The sequence below is a fragment of the Ranitomeya variabilis genome, chromosome 6 (genome assembly GCF_051348905.1).
Source record: "Ranitomeya variabilis isolate aRanVar5 chromosome 6, aRanVar5.hap1, whole genome shotgun sequence".
In the NCBI taxonomy this organism is placed as follows: domain Eukaryota; kingdom Metazoa; phylum Chordata; class Amphibia; order Anura; family Dendrobatidae; genus Ranitomeya; species Ranitomeya variabilis.
Genome location: NC_135237.1, coordinates 542,979,436 through 543,002,679, shown reverse-complemented (window position 1 = coordinate 543,002,679; position 23,244 = coordinate 542,979,436). Strand labels below are relative to the sequence as shown.

General features: G+C 42.9%; 1 protein-coding gene across 5 annotated transcripts in view; it reads left to right on the top strand.

Moving 5' to 3' along the window:
* MTSS1 (MTSS I-BAR domain containing 1) overlaps window positions 1-23,244 on the top strand; it is a 138,756-nt gene that overhangs the window by 32,464 nt on the left and 83,048 nt on the right. For all 5 annotated transcript variants that reach the window (XM_077271197.1, XM_077271196.1, XM_077271200.1 and 2 more), the window contains exon 3: window positions 6,776-6,849. In XM_077271197.1, coding sequence (XP_077127312.1) covers window positions 6,776-6,849 — 74 coding nt within the window. The remainder of the gene's footprint in view (window positions 1-6,775; window positions 6,850-23,244) is intronic.

Here is a 23,244-nt window from a genome sequence, read left to right as displayed (position 1 = left end):
CCTTCCTCAGTTACTAATTGTGAGGTAAGTAGGGAGTAAACTTCCTTGCCAATAGAGCCCTATTGGAATCACTTATTATCCAGAAGTCGCTCCTGGTTTCAGCTTTAAAGCTGTGGTGTGTCCACAGGAAGTTTACTCCCTACTTACCTCACAATTAGTAACTGAGGAAGGTCCGTAGGACGGAAACGTTTTATCGTTGATACTACACAATAAATCATTCAGCATCCATACTGAAGTTGAGTGCCGGGTTTATTACATTGATTATATTACTGGGAGAGACACAGAGCTCATATTCAGCCTATATTACTGGGAGAGACACAGAGCTCACATCCAGCCTATATTACTGGGAGAGACACAGAGCTCACATCCAGCCTATATTACTGGGAGAGACACAGAGCTCACATCCAGCCTATATTACTGGGAGAGACACAGAGCTCACATCCAGCCTATATTACTGGGAGAGACACAGAGCTCATATTCAGCCTATATTACTGGGAGAGACACAGAGCTCATATCCAGCCTATATTAGTGGGAGAGACACAGAGCTCACATCCAGCCTATATTACTGGGAGAGATACAGAGCTCACATCCAGCCTATATTACTGGGAGAGACGCAGAGCTCACATCCAACCTGTATTACTGGGAGAGACACACAGACCTCACATCCAGCCTATATTACTGGGAGAGACGCAGAGCTCACAACCAGCCCATATTACTGGGAGAGATACAGGGCTCACATCCAGCCTATATTACTGGGATAGACACACCATAGAATACCATCAAAAAGTTCATTTATTTCAGTTCTTCAATACAAAAAGTGAAACTCATATATTATATAGAGTCATTACAAACAGAGTGATCTATTCCAAGTGTTTATTTATGTTAATGTTGATGATTATGGCTTACAACCCAAAAGTCATTATCTCAGTAAATTAGAATACTTTATAACACCAGCTTGAAAAATGATTTTAAAATCCAAAATGTTGGTCTACTGAAATGTATGTTCAGTAAATGCACTCAATACTTGGTCAGGGCTCCTTTTGCATCAATTACTGCATCAATGCTGCGTGGCATGGAGGCGATCAGCCTGTGGCACTGCTGAGGGGTTATGGAAGCCCAGGTTGCTTTGATAGCAGCCTTCAGCTCGTCTGCATTGTTGGGTCTGGTGTCTCTCATCCTCCTCTTGACAATACTCCATAGATTCTCTATGAGGTTAAGGTCAGGTGAGTTTGCTGCCAATCAAGCCCAGTGATACTGTTGGTTTTTAAACCAGGTATTGGTACTTTTGGCAGTGTGGACAGGGGCCAAGTCCTGCCAGAGAATGACATTTCCATCTCCAAAAAGCTTGTTGGCAGAGGGAAGCATGAAGTGCTCTAAAATGTCCTGGTAGACGGCTGCGCTGACTTTGGTCTTGATAAAACACAGTGGACCTACACCAGCAGATGACATGGCTCCCCAACCATCACTGATTGTGGAGACTTCACACTAGACCTCCAGCAGCTTGGATTGTGGCCTCTCCACTCTTCCTCCAGTCTCTGGGACCTCGATTTCCGAGGTCTAGTGTGAAGTCTCCACAGTCAGTGGTAGTTTGGGGAGCCATGTCATCTGCTGGTGTAGGTCCACTGTGCTTTATCAAGACCAAAGTCAGCGCATTTTCTGTACAGCAATCGCACCAGTGTAACACAGCACAAAGTCACAGGGGGGTAGGGGGGAAAAAGAAGTGGCGGCTGTGTCTCATTGGCCCCTTATAATGACTGGATATTCTCCTATTGATAGAAATATTCTACCTCCTCATATTAGACCCGGAGGAGACGCTGCTGGTCTGCGGTGGACGGTGGATGACCGGCATTAGGTTGAGCTCTACGAGACGTGTCAATTTGTCAATGAAAGTGCTAGTCTGGGCGTTCTGAAACTGGGTCGCTGACGGGGGGAGAGGCTGACGTCTCCTATGCGCAATCCTCTCTGCTCAGCAACCCCATCGCCGGCACAAAGGATAGATCTGTCTCCATAGTAACAGAAGAGCGCGGACTGAGAGCGAGCAATGAGTGAAACATGCCCCCATGTCGCCTGGAAATACCGCGGCCCCTGTCTGCACACACCGGCGGGTGTACAAAATAAGGAGGGGAAAGCTGTCCTGCCTGTAACTTATACATCCAGAGACAAAGGAAATAGGAAGCAGCTTATCTATCTATCTATCTATCTATCTATCTATCTATCTATCTATCTATCTATCTATCTATCTATCTATCTATCTATCTATCTATCTATCTATCTATCATCTGTGTTATCTATCTATCTATCTATCTATCTATCTATCTATCTATCTATCTATCTATCTATCTATCTATCTATCTATCTATCTATCTATCTATCATTTATTTTCCATCTATTATTTATTTATCTATTGCTCCATTTATCTCAGATTCCCACACCTGTTTGTCAGGAGCTCCACATTTTCATCCTCGCTCTACGCTGTTTCCTCCTGCCTTTTTTTTTTTTATCTTCGAACCCTCCCAGACATTTGATCTCTCTCTTTAGTAAGTGTCAGACCGGGGTGGCAAAGACCCCATCAGTAACACTGGCTCTGGGGGGCCACTGTTCAGCTACATGCAAATATTACATTACCCTCATTCACAGATTTACTTTGTCTTCTGTATGATAACATACTAGGTAGTTTGGTGGAGGAATGATGAGACACCGTCTTTGTCTCCACATAGTGAATTAAATGTATTGGGCCAAGTACTTCTCATGTAGAGGGCCCACCTGGGGATTTACCGGTCCCCTGTGGGACAGTCCGAGCCTGTATGTGTGTAATTCTTTGTACAGTATGTGTATAATTCTTTGTACAGTGTGTAATTCTTTGTACAGTATGTGTATAATTCTTTGTACAGTGTGTGTAATTCTTCGTACAGTATATGTGTGTAATTCTTTGTAGTGTGTGTAATTCTTCGTACAGTATGTGTGTAATTCTTTGTAGTATGTGTATAATTCTTTGTAGTGTGTGTATAATTCTTTGTACAGTGTGTGTAATTCTTCGTACAGTGTGTGTGTAATTCTTCGTACAGTGTGTGTAATTCTTCGTACAGTGTGTGTGTATAATTCTTTGTACAGTATGTGTGTAATTCTTTGTAGTGTGTGTATAATTCTTTGCACAGTGTGTGTATAATTCTTCGTACAGTATGTGTATTGCTTTGTACAGTATGTGTGTAATTCTTTGTACAGTATGTGTGTAATTCTTCGTACAGTATGTGTATAATTCTTCGTACAGTATCTACTATATAATTGTTTAAGGGTCACTTCCGTCTGTCTGTCTGTCCCGGATATTCATTGGTCACGCCCTCTGTCTGTCATGGAAATCCAAGTCGATGATTGGTTGTGCCCTGCAGTCAGCGCTGAGCGCTCACACAGGTTTAATGCCAGTGTTAACGGACCGCGGTGTAACGCCCTCCGTTAACGCAGCTATTAACCCTGTGTGACCAACTTTTTACTTTTGATGCTGCCTATGCAGCATCAATACTAAAGAGATCTCATGTTAAACCTTTTTTTTTTCTTTTTTTTTTTATTATTTTTTTTCTCACCTTCCGACATCGTGCGCTGTCCTCGGCAGTGCAAGCGGCAGGTTCCGGTGCCAAGGATGCTATGCGAGAAGGACCTGCCATGACGTCACCATCATGTGACCGCGACATCATCACAGGTCCTGCGCTCATACCAACCCTGGGACCGGAAGCTGCCGCATGCACTGCACACAGGCGCCAGGGCTTCAAGGGGCCTTCGGAAGGTGAGTATATGTTTATTTTTTAAGTCTTTTTTAACCACGCATATAGTGCCCACATTGCTATATACTACGTGAGCTGTGTTACATACTGTGTGGGCTCTCTTATACACTACATCTCTGTGCAATATACTACGTAGCTGGGCAATATACAACGTGACTGTGCAATATACTACGTGCTCTGTGTTATATACTACGTAGCTGTGCAATATACTATGTGGCTGTGTTGGTTCTGTTATATACTACGTCGACTGTGCAATATACTAAGTGGCTCTGTTATATACTATGTGGCTGTGCAATATACTACGTAGCTATGCAATATACTACGTGCCTCTACAATATACTACGTGGCTATGTTATATACTACGTGGCTCTGCTATATACCACGTCGCTGACCAATATACTACATAGCTGTGCAATACACTACGTAGCTGTGCAATACAGTACATGACTGTGTTATATACTACGTGGCTGTGCAATATACTACGTGGCTATGTTATACAGTGGGGCAAAAAAGTATTTAGTCAGTCAGCAATAGTGCAAGTTCCACCACTTAAAAAGATGAGAGGCGTCTGTAATTTACATCATAGGTAGACCTCAACTATGGGAGACAAACTGAGAAAAAAAAATCCAGAAAATCACATTGTCTGTTTTTTTATCATTTTATTTGCATATTATGGTGGAAAATAAGTATTTGGTCAGAAACAAACAACCAAGATTTCTGGCTCTCACAGACCTGTAACTTCTTCTTTAAGAGTCTCCTCTTTCCTCCACTCATTACCTGTAGTAATGGCACCTGTTTAAACTTGTTATCAGTATAAAAAGACACCTGTGCACACCCTCAAACAGTCTGACTCCAAACTCCACTATGGTGAAGACCAAAGAGCTGTCAAAGGACACCAGAAACAAAATTGTAGCCCTGCACCAGGCTGGGAAGACTGAATCTGCAATAGCCAACCAGCTTGGAGTGAAGAAATCAACAGTGGGAGCAATAATTAGAAAATGGAAGACATTCAAGACCACTGATAATCTCCCTCGACCTGGGGCTCCACGCAAAATCCCACCCCGTGGGGTCAGAATGATCACAAGAACGGTGAGCAAAAATCCCAGAACCACGGGGGGGGACCTAGTGAATGAACTGCAGAGAGCTGGGACCAATGTAACAAGGCCTACCATAAGTAACACACTACGCCACCATGGACTCAGATCCTGCAGTGCCAGACGTGTCCCACTGCTTAAGCCAGTACATGTCCGGGCCCATCTGAAGTTTGCTAGAGAGCATTTGGATGATCCAGAGGAGTTTTGGGAGAATGTCCTATGGTCTGATGAAACCAAACTGGAACTGTTTGGTAGAAACACAACTTGTCGTGTTTGGAGGAAAAAGAATACTGAGTTGCATCCATCCAACACCATACCTACTGTAAAGCATGGTGGTGGAAACATCATGCTTCGGGGCTGTTTCTCTGCAAAGGGGCCAGGACGACTGATCCGGGTACATGAAAGAATGAATGGGGCCATGTATCGTGAGATTTTGAGTGCAAACCTCCTTCCATCAGCAAGGGCATTGAAGATGAAACGTGGCTGGGTCTTTCAACATGACAATGATCCAAAGCACACCGCCAGGGCAATGAAGGAGTGGCTTCGTAAGAAGCATTTCAAGGTCCTGGAGTGGCCTAGCCAGTCTCCAGATCTCAACCCTATAGAAAACCTTTGGAGGGAGTTGAAAGTCCGTGTTGCCAAGCGAAAAGCCAAAAACATCACTGCTCTAGAGGAGATCTGCATGGAGGAATGGGCCAACATACCAACAACAGTGTGTGGCAACCTTGTGAAGACTTACAGAAAATGTTTGACCTCTGTCATTGCCAACAAAGGATATATTACAAAGTATTGAGATGAAATTTTGTTTCTGACCAAATACTTATTTTCCACCATAATATGCAAATAAAATGATAAAAAAACAGACAATGTGATTTTCTGGATTTTTTTTTCTCAGTTTGTCTCCCATAGTTGAGGTCTACCTATGATGTAAATTACAGACACCTCTCATCTTTTTAAGTGGTGGAACTTGCACTATTGCTGACTGACTAAATACTTTTTTGCCCCACTGTATACGACGTGGCTCTGCTATATACTATGTGGCTGACCAATATACTACGTGCCTGTACAATACACTACGTAGCTGTGCAATACACTACGTGACTATGTTACATACTACGTAGCTGTTATATACTGCGTCACTGTACAATATAGTACGTAGCCTGCTATATACTACCTACATATTCTAGAATACCCAATACGTTAGAATCGGGCCACCATCTAGTATGTGTATAATTCTCTGTACAGTATATATGTGTAATTCTTTGTACAGTATATGTGTAGAATTCTTCGTACAGTGTATATATATGTATAATTCTTTGTACACTCGCTCATTTACCTGCTCGCTCACGTAGTGCTGAATTTAAGATCTGTCACTTGCCATAACTGGTGATGACCTCTCTAGATTTACATAGGACTGCACATACATCTACTCCAGTAACTGTTATCCTCTGTGAGATGTCCAGGTTGTGGTCCGCATAGTCTTCTTCAGACCACTTTGTGGCTCCTGCCGTCCCATAACGAGGCTTTATTAACCCCGTGTAGAACATCAGATGAATGGATTCGCGGTGACCTCTATTTCTTCCCTGTGGGCTCAGCTCCATCTTGTAATTTCATTGGCGTTGCCTCCCGCTGTGTCTCCGACTGAGTGAACGCTATTGTCATTTAATTAGACATATTGTTATATGGAAACGCCGGGTGCCATCCATTATCTGCTTCTGCTAATCTGACCATCATGTGGCCATTACTGGCTTCAGACCAGTAGATTAAACTTCCAAGAAAAAAAAAGTTTAATCAGTTTTTTTTGTTTTTTTTGCAACCATTGCGGCCTGTGTTGCATCTCGTCACCCAGCTTTCCGAGAGATCAGAGTAATAAGTGCCTAATAACTATTATTCTCTCTCCTATAGGACCACCGTGGTGGCGGCTGCCGCATTCCTGGATGCCTTTCAGAAAGTAGCTGATATGGCAACTAACACCCGAGGTAAGTGGCCAAATTCAATAATTCAATTTTACTCCTTTGAAAGAAATCCAAAAGGAACCATCAATGATCAATTTGCAAAAAATCAAAACTCATAAAGCCCCCTTATTTTTATGCTTTGATGTTACATCCCTTGATGCTGTATATTTATGACAAATGTTCTTGTCATGGCTGTGCCTGGTTCTGTAGCTTAGTAAGTAGGACAAAGCTATAGAACCAGACACAGCCACAGCTGTAATGTATTGTGATGTGCCTAGTTAAACAATGCAGGGACCTTGATACTAGGCAGTCTGGGGAGGGGTGGAATATTATTTAGCCTTTGCAACTTTTTTTCTTGTGCACTCCTAGGCAGTACAGACAAAAATAATGACTTACTTTCCCATCTTCATACATAAATACTATTGGATAGTGCTTGTAAATACAAACAATTGTGCAATTTACTGCTTATTAAAACTTTCAACAGTTTTTGAGATATAAACACTTTTGATTATAGCTTGTTGCTTTGGAGACCGACCACCGCTGCTAGACAGCAGAACATGTGCAGTGCTCACAAGCTCTTTCCTATTAAGCATGTAAGCGCTGTTTTAAGTCTGGCCAGGATCTTTAGAGCGCACTATTGCCTTGTAATCCTGGCCAGCTTCAGTGCAGTGCTTAAACTATAAGCTAGACTGTAACGGTGGTCGGTCTCCTAGGCAATGGGTTGTAAACAAAAGAAAAGTGTTAATATCTTAAGAACAGCTGTGAATTTTAATAAGCCGTAAATTGCAAAAGATCTTTTATTTCCAAGCTCTATCCGACAATGTATCCATCTAGGAAGATGGCAATAACCCTTTAACATAACCCTGTGGAAATATTTGCTGATTAGATTGCTTGGCTCGGGGAGATGAACTTGTTTGCATGTTTACGTTTTTCTTTGTGCAAAAGAAGATTTGGCGAGGACTTGTGAATAGTAACCCCTTGCTGACTTCGATTTTTCGGGTCTAAGAGACCAAATTATTTTTAAAATTTATTTTTACATTTTTTTATTTACATTTTTTTTTTTACCATAAAAACAGAACCAGAATGCACGCAAGTCCTCTCTAAAGAAGGTTTGATAAGCGCTTATGAAAACGAAGTACCCCCTTTTAGATCTGACCAGCGGCCGCCTCTCCAGGTGGTGATATTGCACATTAACGTAATATTTTTTAATTAGTTCCTGGATAACGATCCAGTTCCGTTCATTAGCCAAATTATAACCGCGGCTTAGTCCTGACTGCGGTATATTATCAGTTTTAGCAGCTGGATTATCCGTTCAATAACCACTTCTTTTTTTTTTTTCCTTCTATCCAAAGAGCTTAACCCTCCTAAGCTTCACGCGGAGTTGATGTAGTGAGGTGGCGGGCGGCGGGTGTGCTGCTTGGGCCTAACAGTCCGTTTTATAAGAGCCGTGACCTGTTGTCAGCGCCCGGCCGGTTGCGTTTATTGCGAGTGTCGGCATGTGACGGGCGGAGGGTAACACTCTTTATTCCTGTATTCCCAATATTCACACATGGCTTATATGTCATCCGCGGGTACGGAGCACGGACACTCGGTGTCTTGCACTCCCGGCTTCTGTCACATTCTTATACTAGTTTGTAGAGAAGCAGAACTTTCAAGATTTCAAGCGTTCAAAACATCTGCCCAGAGCCAGTGGGGCCATGGGCAACGAGCTACGTGGGTCTCCCCCACCCATGTGAAGCTGCACATATATATAAATGTAATTCCGCCAAACTGTACATAAGTGATACCACTATACTGTATGTAATACTATCCCTCCTGACCATCCTGGATCCAGCGGGACTGTCCTGTCTGCAGATCTGAGCCTCTGTCACAGGTGGTCTGGGGTATGTCCTAAGGTTACAAATGCATCTGAATGTAACTGTGGAGGAAAGGGCCGAAAGGATATAACCATGAATGTTCCAATTCATCAGACATTCTGTGCCGTTCTAATGTCCGCCAGCAAAAACTGAAAAGTAAGGCTAAGATTGTCTGCAGTGGTCAGGTGACCGCAACCAATGACGTCCCATTCCAATCACCTGACAGCTGCCACCAATCATTGGCCTCAGCAGTCAGGTGACCCCCCTCAAAGAAATATGGGCTCATCGGAGTGGTCTACGCGAAGGCCTGTGACATCTTTAACGTTATTTTAGAAGTCAGACGATAAGGAGGAGGAATTGTGTCCTTTACCGGGAGTTGCGTGTCCTCTTTTTCTCTCACATCTTTGAAGGTCGGACGTTTACAGCTTTTTTTTTTTTTTTTTTTTATCTTTTGCATTCGTGTCAGCCCTAAATTAGTGCCGCTTTGATGCTCTTCGCCAAGGGTTTCGCCAGCGCGCGGGATGAAGCAGTTGCTATGGCAACCGACTGGGGTTCACCACCGTCCAGCGCGGGTAGCTGCCAGGCGATGGGACGAGGAGATCTCTCCTGAATCTTGCATGAAATTAACACTTTATGACAGAGCCGATGCTGAGCTGTGCTGTGTGCGGGGCCCTCGGGGGCCCGGATGGAGGAGAGCAGTCATTTTATATATGAGGACGTTGTATGATTTTCTACTACCTATAGGGGAATGACAAAAAGGAAAATACAAACCGTTTTCCTACATCATTTGCCCGTGACCCTAAAATGCTTCTGTAATTTCAGAGCTGAAATTTTGTTACTCAATTTAAAGGGTAACCGTCCCCCGACTTGTAAAACAGGAGCCAAACTTCTTTCCCTAATAACATGTTAATATGGCTGGTCCTTTTTTACCTGGTGATGCCTTAGGTCTGGCAGCGACTTGTTCCCCTGCCAGATGATCTAATATATATGGCCGAATTAAGGGGATTTTCTAACTTTCTTTTATTTTACGTATGACCAACAAGTCACCCTGGAGACCTGGCCAGCTTTATGGGGGACCGTTAAGTATGCGCTATATTACACTCTGATACCATGTAAGGTAAAAGAATAGGGTGGCAAACCCCTTTAAGGAGGACCTGTCACTTTTCATATATATGTATTTTTTTATCTGATATAAATGCCGCTGTTCTTCTGAATCTGGAGATGTTTTTCTTTTGTCCCTGCGCCTCTCCGTTCCTGAGATATGGCCTCCTCTTCCCTGTATGTAAATCTAGTCTTATTTGCTAAGGGGGCGTTGTCCTTAGTTACTTTCTGTGGGCGTGTTTTATGAGGCTCCCACCCACTTAGTTAACGACACTAGATTTGAATTCAGTGAAGAGGAGGTCATATCTCAGGAAAGGAGAGGCTCAGTAACAAAAGAAAAACATAGCCGGATTCAGGAGAACAGTGGCATTTACACGGAGTAAATAAAATACAGATTTATGGCAAGTGATAGGTCGCCTTTAAGGCCAACTGTATCATTTGAGAACTCTAAGGGTACTGTCTCACAGTGGCACTTTTGTCGCTATGACGGTACGATCCGTGACGTTCCAGCGATATCCATACGATATCGCTGTGTCTGACACGCAGCAGCGATCAGGGACCCCGCTGAGAATCGTACGTCGTAGCAGATCGTTTGGAACTTTCTTTCGTCGCTGGATCTCCCGCTGTCATCGTTGGATCGGTGTGTGTGACACCGATCCAACGATGCGTTCGCTTGTAACCAGGGTAAACATCGGGTTACTAAGCGCAGGGCCGCGCTTAGTAACCCGATGTTTACCCTGGTTACCATAGTAAATGTAAAAAAAAAACAAACAGTACATACTCACATTCCGGTGTCCGTCAGGTCCCTTGCCGTCCGCTTCCCGCACTGACTGACTGCCGGCCGGAAAGTGAAAGTACAGCACAGCGGTGACGTCACCGCTCTGCTGTTAGGGCCGGCGCTCAGTCAGTGCAGGAAGCGGACGCCGGGGGGACGCGAAGGTGAGTATGTACTGTTTGTTTTTTTACATTTTACACTGGTAACCAGGGTAAACATCGGGTTACTAAGCGCGGCCCTGCGCTTAGCAACCCGATGTTTACCCTGGTTACCCGGGGACCTCGGCATCGTTGGTCGCTGGAGAGCTGTCTGTGTGACAGCTCCCAGCGACCACACAACGACTTACCAACGATCACGGCCAGGTCGTATCGCTGGTCGTGATCGTTGGTAAATCGTTTAGTGTGACAGTACCCTAAGTGTTGTGTGAAGCTGATTGTAACCACACTCGCTTTTGCATTAGTCACAGTCCTCCTCTCCCCCTTACCCAATTTAGTGTCCTGAGTGAGCAGCTGGATGCCGGGCCTCCGATTGATTATGGGGTATCTCAGTGTCATGCACAAGGAACCTTTCAAATGCATTAGTTTTGGAGTGTTTTCAGTGTCACCCAGGAAATGTGCCTATTCTTCAGGGAACCTTGAAACCTTCCATTTTTTCTCGAGCCTCACAGACATTCCGGGAGAGTTGTCAAGTTTTTAGGCCATGCTTGTAAATCATTGTTAGGATTGGCTGACATCCTATGTGGGCGCCAACCCCCAGTGATTTTTTTTTTTGGGAGGAGACGAATCGGCTTGTTGGTTTCCAATATGTGCAATTTTCCAATTTCCCTTTGGAGATAAACTAATGCCAGAGAGGTCCGACAGCAGCTTGGGCACCATTAGTGTCCGTTATGACACTGACTGGGCACTGCCATCGTGTTGACGGACACAGATGTGAATAGAGCCTTTTGTTTGAGCCAGGCAATTGCCATTGATTGAAGTTTGTCATGGATGAACCTGAGTTTTTGGGTTGTTTTTAGTTGATATCCCAGAAAATTCTTACTGTGGTCCAGGATGGTCACATTGACCCATTAAGCGTTTTAAGTTACTGCATAGTTTGTCCATCGCAAACACTTCTATTTCTCATCTACATTGGGGGGGGTCTAACATTTATGGTTCCAATGCATTTCATCTATGGTGTTGCCATTAAGGTGTGAAACGACTCTCACCATGACTTGGTTAAACTCACTTGATGGGCTACATGACTGAGCATAATTCTCATCATCCTCCCACCAGCACTGTCTACACACAGACACAGCAGATTCATCTTCACTGCTATTTCCTGCTGCTACGTTAATGAATGTTCCCAAAAATAGCTCCTTCATTTGCCTTGTCCTATTTAGCTTTTTTTTTTTTTCCGAGCTGAAGGTTGTAAATGCTGTGTCCGGGACGTACACAATGGTATGTGCAGCTCGCTTTGCATGCATGTGACACAGAAGACCTGGTTAAAGTCTACTATCACAGTCATCTCATCTTTGACCCATGGCGGTTCTATTTATTGTTTATTGCTTTATAGATCCCCAGATTAAAAAAATAATAATAGAGGTAAGGGCATCCAGTCTTATCAAGGTTAATGTCTGCTTTGTATAGCCAGTACGCCTAGAGAGGAACTGGCTATATTGGGAAACCGGAGAACTAGTAACCAGTTAAACATTCCCTGCCCTAAGGCTGACCCTGTCCGTACACTCATAAACTGAAGATCCTAACCTCCAGAAACCTAGAAAACATGGCTAACACAAACCTTCTTTTTGTGGGTTGATTGGCATATTGGTGACGAGGTTGTGGATGACGAGGTTGTGGATGACGAGGTTGTGGATGACGAGGTTGTGGATGACGAGGTTGTGGATGACGAGGTTGTGGATGACGAGGTTGTGGATGACGAGGTTGTGGATGACGAGGTTGCGGATGACGAGGTTGCGGATGACGAGGTTGCGGATGACGAGGTTGCGGATGACGAGGTTGCGGATGACGAGGTTGCGCATGACGAGGTTGCGCATGACGAGGTTGCGCATGACGAGGTTGCGCATGACGAGGTTGCGCATGACGAGGTTGCGCATGACGAGGTTGCGCATGACGAGGTTGCGCATGACGAGGTTGCGCATGACGAGGTTGCGCATGACGAGGTTGCGCATGACGAGGTTGCGCATGACGAGGTTGCGCATGACGAGGTTGCGCATGACGAGGTTGCGCATGACGAGGTTGCGCATGACGAGGTTGCGCATGACGAGGTTGCGCATGACGAGGTTGCGCATGACGAGGTTGCGCATGACGAGGTTGCGCATGACGAGGTTGTGCATGACGAGGTTGTGCATGACGACGTTGTGCATGATGTTTCGGATAACTAAGGCTTCCCATACATACTGTACAACATAACTGTCTGTCATCTCTCTTGACTCTTCCATACACGAGTTGCCGGCCTGGTCGAGTGTTCATGTGTTTTCAACAGGAAGGGAGGAAAAATCCACGGCCAGAGAAGCAGACTATCTCCCTTGGAATCGAAAGCATGTCAAAATTCCAACTGCCCGATCCTTCTCTCCCCCGACATGTGTTGGAGGAGACCCCCTAAATCAGTAGGTCCAGCCGACTTTCATCTATAAAGTTTAAGGAGCTTTAGATTTATGAAGTCTTTAGAGGGTAAAGCTTTTGCGAACATTGACAAGTAACGAGACTTTTTAAGACCCACCATAGGTTTCCCGGAGAAGAGATCACCATCATGAAGCTAAGGAGATCTCTTCTAATTTTATTGCAAAATCTCTTGTTGAAATATTAAATGCATCAAATTGTTACAAACACTTAAAGATCCCTATGTGACCACTATCTTTGGCATAGTCTTGGCACATTCCCAGGGATCAAGCTGAAAGAGGTTTTCTCCACATCCTAAATGGGTAAAATTGCAAATTGCTTGTAAAAACAATTAGCCTCTTATTAAAAAATAACCTCCGCTCCGACTTTCTATATATTTTTTTTTTAGTGCACTGCTCCTTGCCTAGGTTATGGACCACCGCTGCAGTCTATTTGAGTTGGTCAAATTCCTAAACAGGGAACGCAGCGCTTGCAAGCTTACTGATTTGGAGTTTGTAAGGGCTGCTCTGATGCAGGATTGGATCAGCTGTCTTTCTGTCCACCTCCCATGGTGCAAACAGAGGCAGAATTGGAAAACGCACAGTTGGAACCATAGTACTGGCCCGAACTGAGGGTCATTCAGAGGCGCACTGCTTCCCTCACAAGCAGGAAGGTGGGAAGCAGAGCAGTCGTGCGCCGGTGAAGGAAGATCTCAAGGGCTTTTGAGCTATGGACAATCCTTACATGTCAGAAAGGTCCCTTTAGAAGAAGCAAATGTCTACATGAACATAGAACCCCAGGGATCAGCTGTAATCTGTGGGACACATGGTTTACGTTCCTTCTAGCGCCACCTCAGGGGAAGTAAAGCATTACAAAGATTATATTCCTACCAAAGTTTTCTTTGCGTCCTCTAGGGGGTGAGACTTTTTGGCCGGTCTTCTTCAAGACATGAGGATCCTGATCGGAAGACTCAACTAAGGGTCGTAAAATAGTTTTTTTCTAAACTACTTGAATTTTATTAAAGGGAACCTATCACCTGAATTTGGCGGGACCAGTTTTGGGTCATATGGGCGGGGTTTCCGGGTGTTTGATTCACCCTTTCCTTACCCGCTGGCTGCATGCTGGCTGCAATATTGGATTGAAGTTCATTCTCTGTCCTCCGGAGTACACGCCAGCGCAAGGTAATATTGCATCAAACACCCGAAAACCCCGCCCATATGACCCAAAACTGGTCCCGCCAAATTCAGGTGATAGGTTCCCTTTAAGAACATTTGAGTTTAGCCTTGTGAAGTCGATTTCATGAGATTTTCTCGTGTCCTTTTAATGTGCATTTTACTGACTCCAGAATGGGTGGTGCACATTCCTGGTTTTGGAGGACCTCTGTTCTTAGATGAAAGGCCACGTTTTCCCAATAACAGGAAGCCGTGCTTCCATGAATAGATGCTCTCCTTGCTGTGATCTCTAGCAGCTCTCCTCCACGTACCTGCGACATGATGGTGGCGAGTGTCTAATAATCTGGGGTTGCTCCTTCTATTGAGTTTTTGTACGCGGGCTTGAGTTTGATGAGCTGTTTTGAAAGCAGGAATGTTTGGATGGGGGCACAGGATGTCTCGCTCCAGAGTTTTTGATAGCAAAATGTGATGGTAAATGGATTTGTATGGGGAAAAGGATGTATACGAGCAGAAAGCATCCAGTGTTACAGTGCCTACAAGTAGTATTCAACCCCCTGCAGATTTAGCAGGTTTAATAAGATGCAAATAAGTTAGAGCCTTCAAACTTCAAACAAGAGCAGGATTTATTAACAGATGCATAAATCTTACAAACCAAAAAGTTTTGTTGCTCAGTTAAATTTTTATAAATTTTAAACATAAAAGTGTGGGTCAATTATTATTCAACCCCTAGGTTTAATATTTTGTGGAATAACCTTTGTTTGCAATTACAGCTAATAATCGTCTTTTCTAAGACCTGATCAGGACGGCACAGGTCTCTGGAGTTATCTTGGCCCACTCCTCCATGCAGATCTTCTCCAAGTTATCTAGGTTCTTTGGGTGTCTCATGTGGACTTTAATCTTGAGCTCCTTCCACAAGTTTTCAATTGGGTTAAGGTCAGGAGACTGAGTAGGCCACTGCAACACCTTGATTTTTTGCCTCTTGAACCAGGCCTTGGTTTTCTTGGCTGTGTGCTTTGGGTCGTTGTCTTGTTGGAAGATGAAATGACGACCCATCTTAAGATCCTTGATGGAGGAGCGGAGGTTCTTGGCCAAATTCTCCAGGTAGTCCGTGCTATCCATCTTCCCATGGATGCGGACCACATGGCCAGACCCCTTGGCTGAGAAACAGCCCCACAGCATGATGCTGCCACCACCATGCTTGACTGTAGGGATGGTATTCTTGGGGTCGTATGCAGTGCCATCCAGTCTCCAAACGTCACGTGTGTGGTTGGCACCAAAGATCTCGATTTTGGTCTCATCAGACCAGAGAACCTTGAACCAGTCAGTCTCAGAGTCCTCCAAGTGATCATGAGCAAACTGTAGACGAGCCTTGACATGACGCTTTGAAAGTAAAGGTACCTTACGGGCTCGTCTGGAACGGAGACCATTGCGGTGGAGTACGTTACTTATGGTATTGACTGAAACCAATGTCTCCACTGCCATGAGATCTTCCCGGAGCTCCTTCCTTGTTGTCCTTGGGTTAGCCTTGACTCTTCGGACAAGCCTGGCCTCGGCACGGGAGGAAACTTTCAAAGGCTGTCCAGGCCGTGGAAGGCCAACAGTAGTTCCATAAGCCTTCCACTTCCAGATGATGCTCCCAACAGTGGAGACAGGTAGGCCCAACTCCTTGGAAAGGGTTTTGTACCCCTTGCCAGCCTTGTGACCCTCCACGATCTTGTCTCTGATGGCCTTGGAATGCTCCTTTGTCTTTCCCATGTTGACCATGTTTGAGTGCTGTTCACAAGTTTGGGGAGGGTCTTAAATAGTCAGAAAAGGCTGGAAAAAGAGATAATTAATCCAAACATGTGAAGCTCATTGTTCTTTGTGCCTGAACTACTTCTTAATACTTTAGGGGAACCAAACAGAATTCTGGTGGGTTGAGGGGTTGAATAATAAATGACCCTCTGAAAAGACTTTTCACAATTTAAAAAAAAAATAAACAAAGAAATAACATTCTTTTTTGCTGCAGTGCATTTCACACTTCCAGGCTGATCTACAGTCCAAATGTCACAATGCCAAGTTAATTCCAAATGTGTAAACCTGCTAAATCTGCAGGGGGTTGAATACTACTTGTAGGCACTGTATGTTACTTTTCTGCTTATAGGCTTTTTATGCTTTTTGCACTCCGTTCCATAAGCAGAAAGCATGACAATTGTAGAGACATTGGAATGACTTAAAAGCTTCCTATTACTTTCGGTATGGTTCCTTCTGTGGTCAAAGACTGATGTGAACAAGAAACTTGGGCGGATTTACTAATCCTGAAAAAATTTTACGCAGTATAAACTTAGACTGGACAGCTTGAAAACATATCAAATTTCTAGTATAGTGATGGTTCATGTGTCGTCTTTAGGCTTGTCTAGTCCAAGTTGACGCAACCTATTACTTTTTGTCCATAATTTGTTCCGAATTTGCAATTTTTCCATATTTAAACCACGCCTCTCTACTATCACGCCCTTTTCCACCAGGTCAAACCCTTTTTCCTGGTGAGCAAGTGGCACAAGTGTGTAAAATATATTATAAATGTTGAGAGAGGCTTTAAATGGATTTATTTCTACAAATTAAGCTAAAACTTGGCCACATTGACCATAGTAAACCTCCCCAGTTCTTCTAGGGAATATGGCGTAAATTATAGCAGATTTGTCCCTCTTTTTGCTAAGCTCCATCCACTGTTCAAAAAGTAGGCGGAGCTGCCTTGGAAAAATGGCAAAAATTAGCAACTTTTCTAGTCCATTTTTACAGGGGAATAATCCCCTATCTGAATATGGATCATGATATCCGGACAGGCCGTTCGTCTCCAGACGTGAACTCAACAGACTCGTAGGCATATGAGAGATGGTTGAGCTCGGGTCAGGAGGTCCTCAGATGATCCAGACATCACACTCCGGTCCTGGACTCGTGAAACAAACTGGCTGGCAAAACTTTAAAATTTTCCATGGATTCTTTTACGGATCTAATGGTAAAAATAAAATAGGTATCAAGCAGAGATTTTACTGCTGGGTTTGGGACTCCTCTTTATTGAGTTACTTTGTTCACACTGAGGATTATATTTTCTTTTCAACTGATTTCATGTAAAAGCCAACAAAAGACCCAACAACAAAAAAAGAGAGCGAGACCGCAGCTTTGTCTCCCCCATGGACGGAAGTTGGGGATGTCTCTCACATTGGAAGGTTCATCTTTTGTGCTTTGGTTTCGGGCCCACAGCTGGTGCTTTGTGCGGATGGATAAGTCGTCTTTGTCTCTCTCTATAGAATTGTCTTTGCTGAAAACGGCTTCTCTCCTTGTCAACATTTGTGTGTACTGTATGTAGACAGCCGGTGGACCCGTATCTCCGGTCGCTGTGGGAAGGTGGCCACCTCTTCACAAAGAATCAAATTAACAAATCCCGGCTCTATGGACAGTAGCATACAGCGTACCATACAGTTCTGTGAAAAAGTGTTTGCCCCCTTCCTGATTTCCTATTCTTTTGCATGTTTGTCACACTTAAGTGTTTCAGATCACCAAACAAATTTAAATATTAGACAAAGATAACACAAGTAATCACAAAATGCAGAAAAAGAAATCCAAACCTACAGAGCCCTGTGCGATTAAGTGATTGCCCCCTAAACCTAATAACTAGTTGGACCACGCTTAGCAGCAACAACTGCAATCAAGAGTATTTGATGACTGGCAATGAGTCTTTTACAACGTTCTGGAGGAATTTTGTCCACTCATCTTTGCAGAATTGGTGTAATTCAGCCATATTGGAATGTTTTCGATCATGAACCGCCTTTTTAAGGTCATGTCACAGCTGCCCAGTTGAAGTAAGGTCAGGACTTGGACTAGGCCAAAGTCTTAATTTTGTTTTTCTTAAGCCATTCAGAGGTGGACTTTCTGGTGTGTTTTGGATCATTGTCCTGCTGCATAACCCAAGTGCGCTTCAGCTTAAGGTCACGAACAGATGGTCAGACATTTTCCTTAATGATTTTTCGTTATAAAGCAGAATTCATTGTTCAATTTACCACATTAAGTCTTCCAGGTCCTGAAGCAGCAAAACAGCCCCAGACCATCACACTACCACCACCATATTTTACTGCTGGAATGATGTTCATTTTCTGAAATTCTTTGTTACTTCTATGCCAGTTGTAATGAGACAAACACCTTCTAAAAAGTTAATATTTTGTCTCGTCAGTCCGCAGAGTATTCTCCCAAAAGTCTTGGGGATCATCAAGATGTTTTCTCTTTCTTATGGTGGATTCATGAAGACTGACCTTTAATTGAGGCAAGTGAGGCCTGCAGTTCTTTGGATGTTGTTGTGGGGTCTTTTGTAACCTCTTGGATGAGTTGTCGCTGCTCTCTTGAGGTAATTTTAGTCTGCCGGCCACTCCTAAAAAGGTTCACCACACTTCCATGTTATTGCCATTTGTGGATAATGGTTCTCACTGTGGTTTGCTGGAGTCCCAAAGCTTGAGAAATGGCTTTATAACCTTTTCCAGACTAAGGCTACGTTCACATTTGCGTTGTGCGCCGCAGCGTCGGCGCCGCAACGCACAACGCAAACAAAAACGCAGAAAAACGCATGCACAATGCTACGTTTTGCGCCGCATGCGTCCTTTTTTTCATTGATTTTGGACGCAGCAAAAATGCAACTTGCTGCGTCCTCTGCGGCGCAAAACGCAAGTGCGACGCATGTCCATGCGCCCCCATGTTAAATATAGGGGCGCATGATGCATGCGGCGACGCTGCGGCGCCCGACGCTGCGGCGCTGACCGCAAATGTGAACGTAGCCTTATAGAGCTCAATTACTGTGTTTCTCATTTGTTCCAGAATTTCTTTGGATTGCAGCATGATGTCTAGCTTTTGAGGATCTTTCGCCTACCTCACTTTGTCAGGCAGGTCCTGGTTAAGTGATTTTTTGATTGATAACAGGTATGGCAGTAATCGGCAGCCTTGCAGCGCTGGGGTCCTGGGTTCAAATCCCACCAAGGACACTATCTGCAAAGAGTTTGTATGTTCTCTCCGTGTTTGCGTGGGTTTCCTCTGGGTACTCCGGTTTACTCCCACATTCCAAAGACATACTGATAGGGAATTTAGATTGTGAGCCCCATCGGGGACAGCGATGATAATGTGTGCAAACTGTAAAGCGCTGCGGAATATGTTAGCGCTATATAAAAATAAAGATTATTATTATTATGTTTTAAATGTAGGGGGGTGGGTCGCTTTTTCACACAGGGCCCTCTATGTTTGGATTTTTTTCCCCTTAATTTATAAACTGCATTTTGTGATTACTTGTGTTATCTTTGTCTAATATTATAAATTTGTTTGGTGATCTGAAACATTTAAGTGCAACAAACATGCAAACGAATAGGGAATCAGGAAGAGGGCAAACGCTTTTTCACACAACTGTATATATTTAGAAAATATATCCTTACTCTAAGGAAATTTAGAAAAATGTCTGTATATGCACCCTATAGGAGAACTCTAAATGAGCAGACAGAGGTCCTCTCGTCAGGGTCCTCATTTTGTGGCCTGAGTGGAGAGTGAATATAAAGAGCATCTCCCTCTCTCTTTCTGGAGGTCTCTTGCTATCCTGCATTACACGGAAGTCGTTGCTATGAATGGACACTGTGAAATACTTAATTCCCCCAGTGGTGGCGCTGCAGGGAAATTGAACACTTTAATACCAGGTTTCGCATCAAACTATATATGGTCGCTCCGGATCCAAACGGGTAACTAAATATCAAATATAGGAACCACCTAGAAGTAAGCAGGTGTCCTCTATAGTACAAATATAATCCAATATTCTGCATTTTTCTCAATGTTTAAATTTTTGTATCGCCTAACAAGATAGAGACCAACTAATCCCCCCTGTTATGCTGTAGAGCGAAACACTTTTCAAATACTCTTGTCTCTGGTTGTTACCTGCTTAAAGGGGACATTTCAACAGGACAAAAGTGGCCAGTTTTTGTTATGGCTTTATTCCTGTCACTCCCTTGAGTATTCCGCTTTTTGTACTTTTTAATTCCGCCTTACGGTTCCAGAGATAAAGGTCTTTTTAGGGCTAATTTTGATGATCTTTATGTAGGGGGCGGGGCTCAGAAGAATCCCTGTGGGTGTGTTTGTATACAGTTCTGCATAATTACCCTGGTAGCCACGCCCCCTTGATAAAGACTTTAAAACTTAGCAATAAATAAAAATGCTCATATCTACGGAACCGTATGGCGGATTTCAAAAAAACAAAAAACGGAATACTCAGAGGAGCAAAAGAAATAAAACAAGACCAAAAACTTGACACTTTTGACCTGGCGACAGGTCCTCTTTAAATAGCTTTTGCTGCCTAGGTTGTCAAGAGGAGTGATGGCAAGAAATTGACTATGGTCCTGGGCACATTCTTGCCTTACAAGACTAGTTGTCACTTTTCCTATACCATTCATTCCCTTTAAGATGACCATTGTTTTTCGTACATTTAGTGGAAGCCCGGGTGACCTTTGGCCAATGTCTGGGTAAATTTCATCTTAATCCATCCAATCCCTTATTATCAGCTGTGAGATAAGCAGCATCAGAGATGTCTGGCCACTACTTATCTCACGCAACCTAATAAAATAACAGGAGCTGACACGAAAGATTTTCAAATCCATAGCTAATGGCTGCAACTAAGGTGCTCTTAGGGCTAATGATCCAGCTTTCCCAAGACCCTGAATGGCACGTAAATCTGATTAGTTTTACAAAGCCCTATTCACTGCCCGCTTCTTTTTTGCTTATTAGGTGCGCTTATGTATCTAATGCAGTAATGTAAGAAGATGATTCTGATCCGATGACCGACGTGGGCACAGGAAGAGTTAACCGGAGCCAGATTAGATAAATGCCCAGAGAAATAAGTGACTTTTTCCCTGGAAAGATCTGCCTTTTCTATGAAGTGCATTACTGGTTTTGTCCTCATCCAGTTACTACTGGAGTAAACATGAAAGATTAATACGCGGGTTTTATGTTGCATGAAAATGAGCCCAGAAGAGTCAGGTCAACTTACCTCCGATTCACTGCCTCTCAGACATCGAGGGGAGAGCGCGGGGAGGTCACTAGAACATTAACAAGAAGCAAGTAATACACTTTGAAGTTAGTGAAGTGAAGTGACAGCAGCTTTAAGCAGATTCCTGGTTCAGAATTACTTCATTGCTGCTGCACTTAGAATATTTCTCCATATGTAAAAGAATACAACTAATATAATACTGCTCCTATGTACAAACATATAACTACTATAGTGCTGTCCCCTATATACAAGAATATAGCTAATATAATACTGCCCCTATGTACAATAATATAACTACTATAATGTTGTCCCCTATGTACAAGAATATAACTACTATAATACTGCCCCTATGTACAAGAATATAACTACTATAATACTGCTCATATGTACAAGAATATAACTACTATAATACTGCCCCTATGTACAAGAATATAACTACTATAATACTGCTCCTATGTACAAGAATATAACTACTATAATACTGCCCCTATGTACAAGAATATAACTACTATAATACTGCTCCTATGTACAAGAATATAACTACTATAATACTGCCCCTATGTACAAGAATATAACTACTATAATACTGCTCCTATGTACAAGAATATAACTACTATAATACTGCCCCTATGTACAAGAATATAACTACTATAATACTGCCCTCTATGTACAAGAATATAACTACTATAATACTGCCCCCTATGTACAAGAATATAACTACTATAATACTGCTCCTATGTACAAGAATATAACTACTATAATACTGCTCCTATGTACAAGAATATAACTACTATAATACTGCCCCTATGTACAAGAATATAACTACTATAATACTGCTCCTATGTACAAGAATATAACTACTATAATACTGCCCCTATGTACAAGAATATAACTACTATAATACTGCTCCTATGTACAAGAATATAACTACTATAATACTGCCCCTATGTACAAGAATATAACTACTATAATGTTGTCCCCTATGTACAAGAATATAACTACTATAATACTGCCCCTATGTACAAGAATATAACTACTATAATACTGCTCCTATGTACAAGAATATAACTACTATAATACTGCTCCTATGTACAAGAATATAACTACTATAATACTGCCCCAATGTACAAGAATATAACTACTATAATACTGCCGCTATGTACAAGAATATAACTACTATAATACTGCCCCCTATGTTCAAGGATATAACTACTATAATACTGCTCCTATGTACTAGAATATAACTACTATAATACTGCTCCTATGTACTAGAATATAACTACTATAATACTGCTCCTATGTACTAGAATATAACTACTATAATACTGCTCTTATGTACAAGAATATAACTACTATAATACTGCTCCTATGTACAAGAATATAACTACTATAATACTGCTCCTATGTACAGGAATATAACTACTATAATACTGCTCTTATGTACAAGAATATAACTACTATAATACTGCTCCTATGTACAAGAATATAACTACTATAATACTGCTCCTATGTACAAGAATATAACTACTATAATACTGCCCCTATGTACAAGAATATAACTACTATAATACTGCTCCTATGTACAAGAATATAACTACTATAATGATGCTCCCATAAGTTCTATAATGCTGCTCCCAGTGGATAGGAATATGGTCAGATAAGTCTGTATTTTTAGTGCAGCTCCTTTCTGTGGGTGGTATACGGTTCTGGTTAAGTATTAGTTGGGTTAGGAATGCGTGACGGAGGGTGCTGAGTTTAAGGAACCCAGTTATGTAAATGCTGGTACTCATTCAGCTATTTTCATTTCTCTCGTCAAGCAATTGCTTTGGAGAAATTGACCGTGAAGTATTTCTGAGCCTCGGATTAGGGCAGCGCG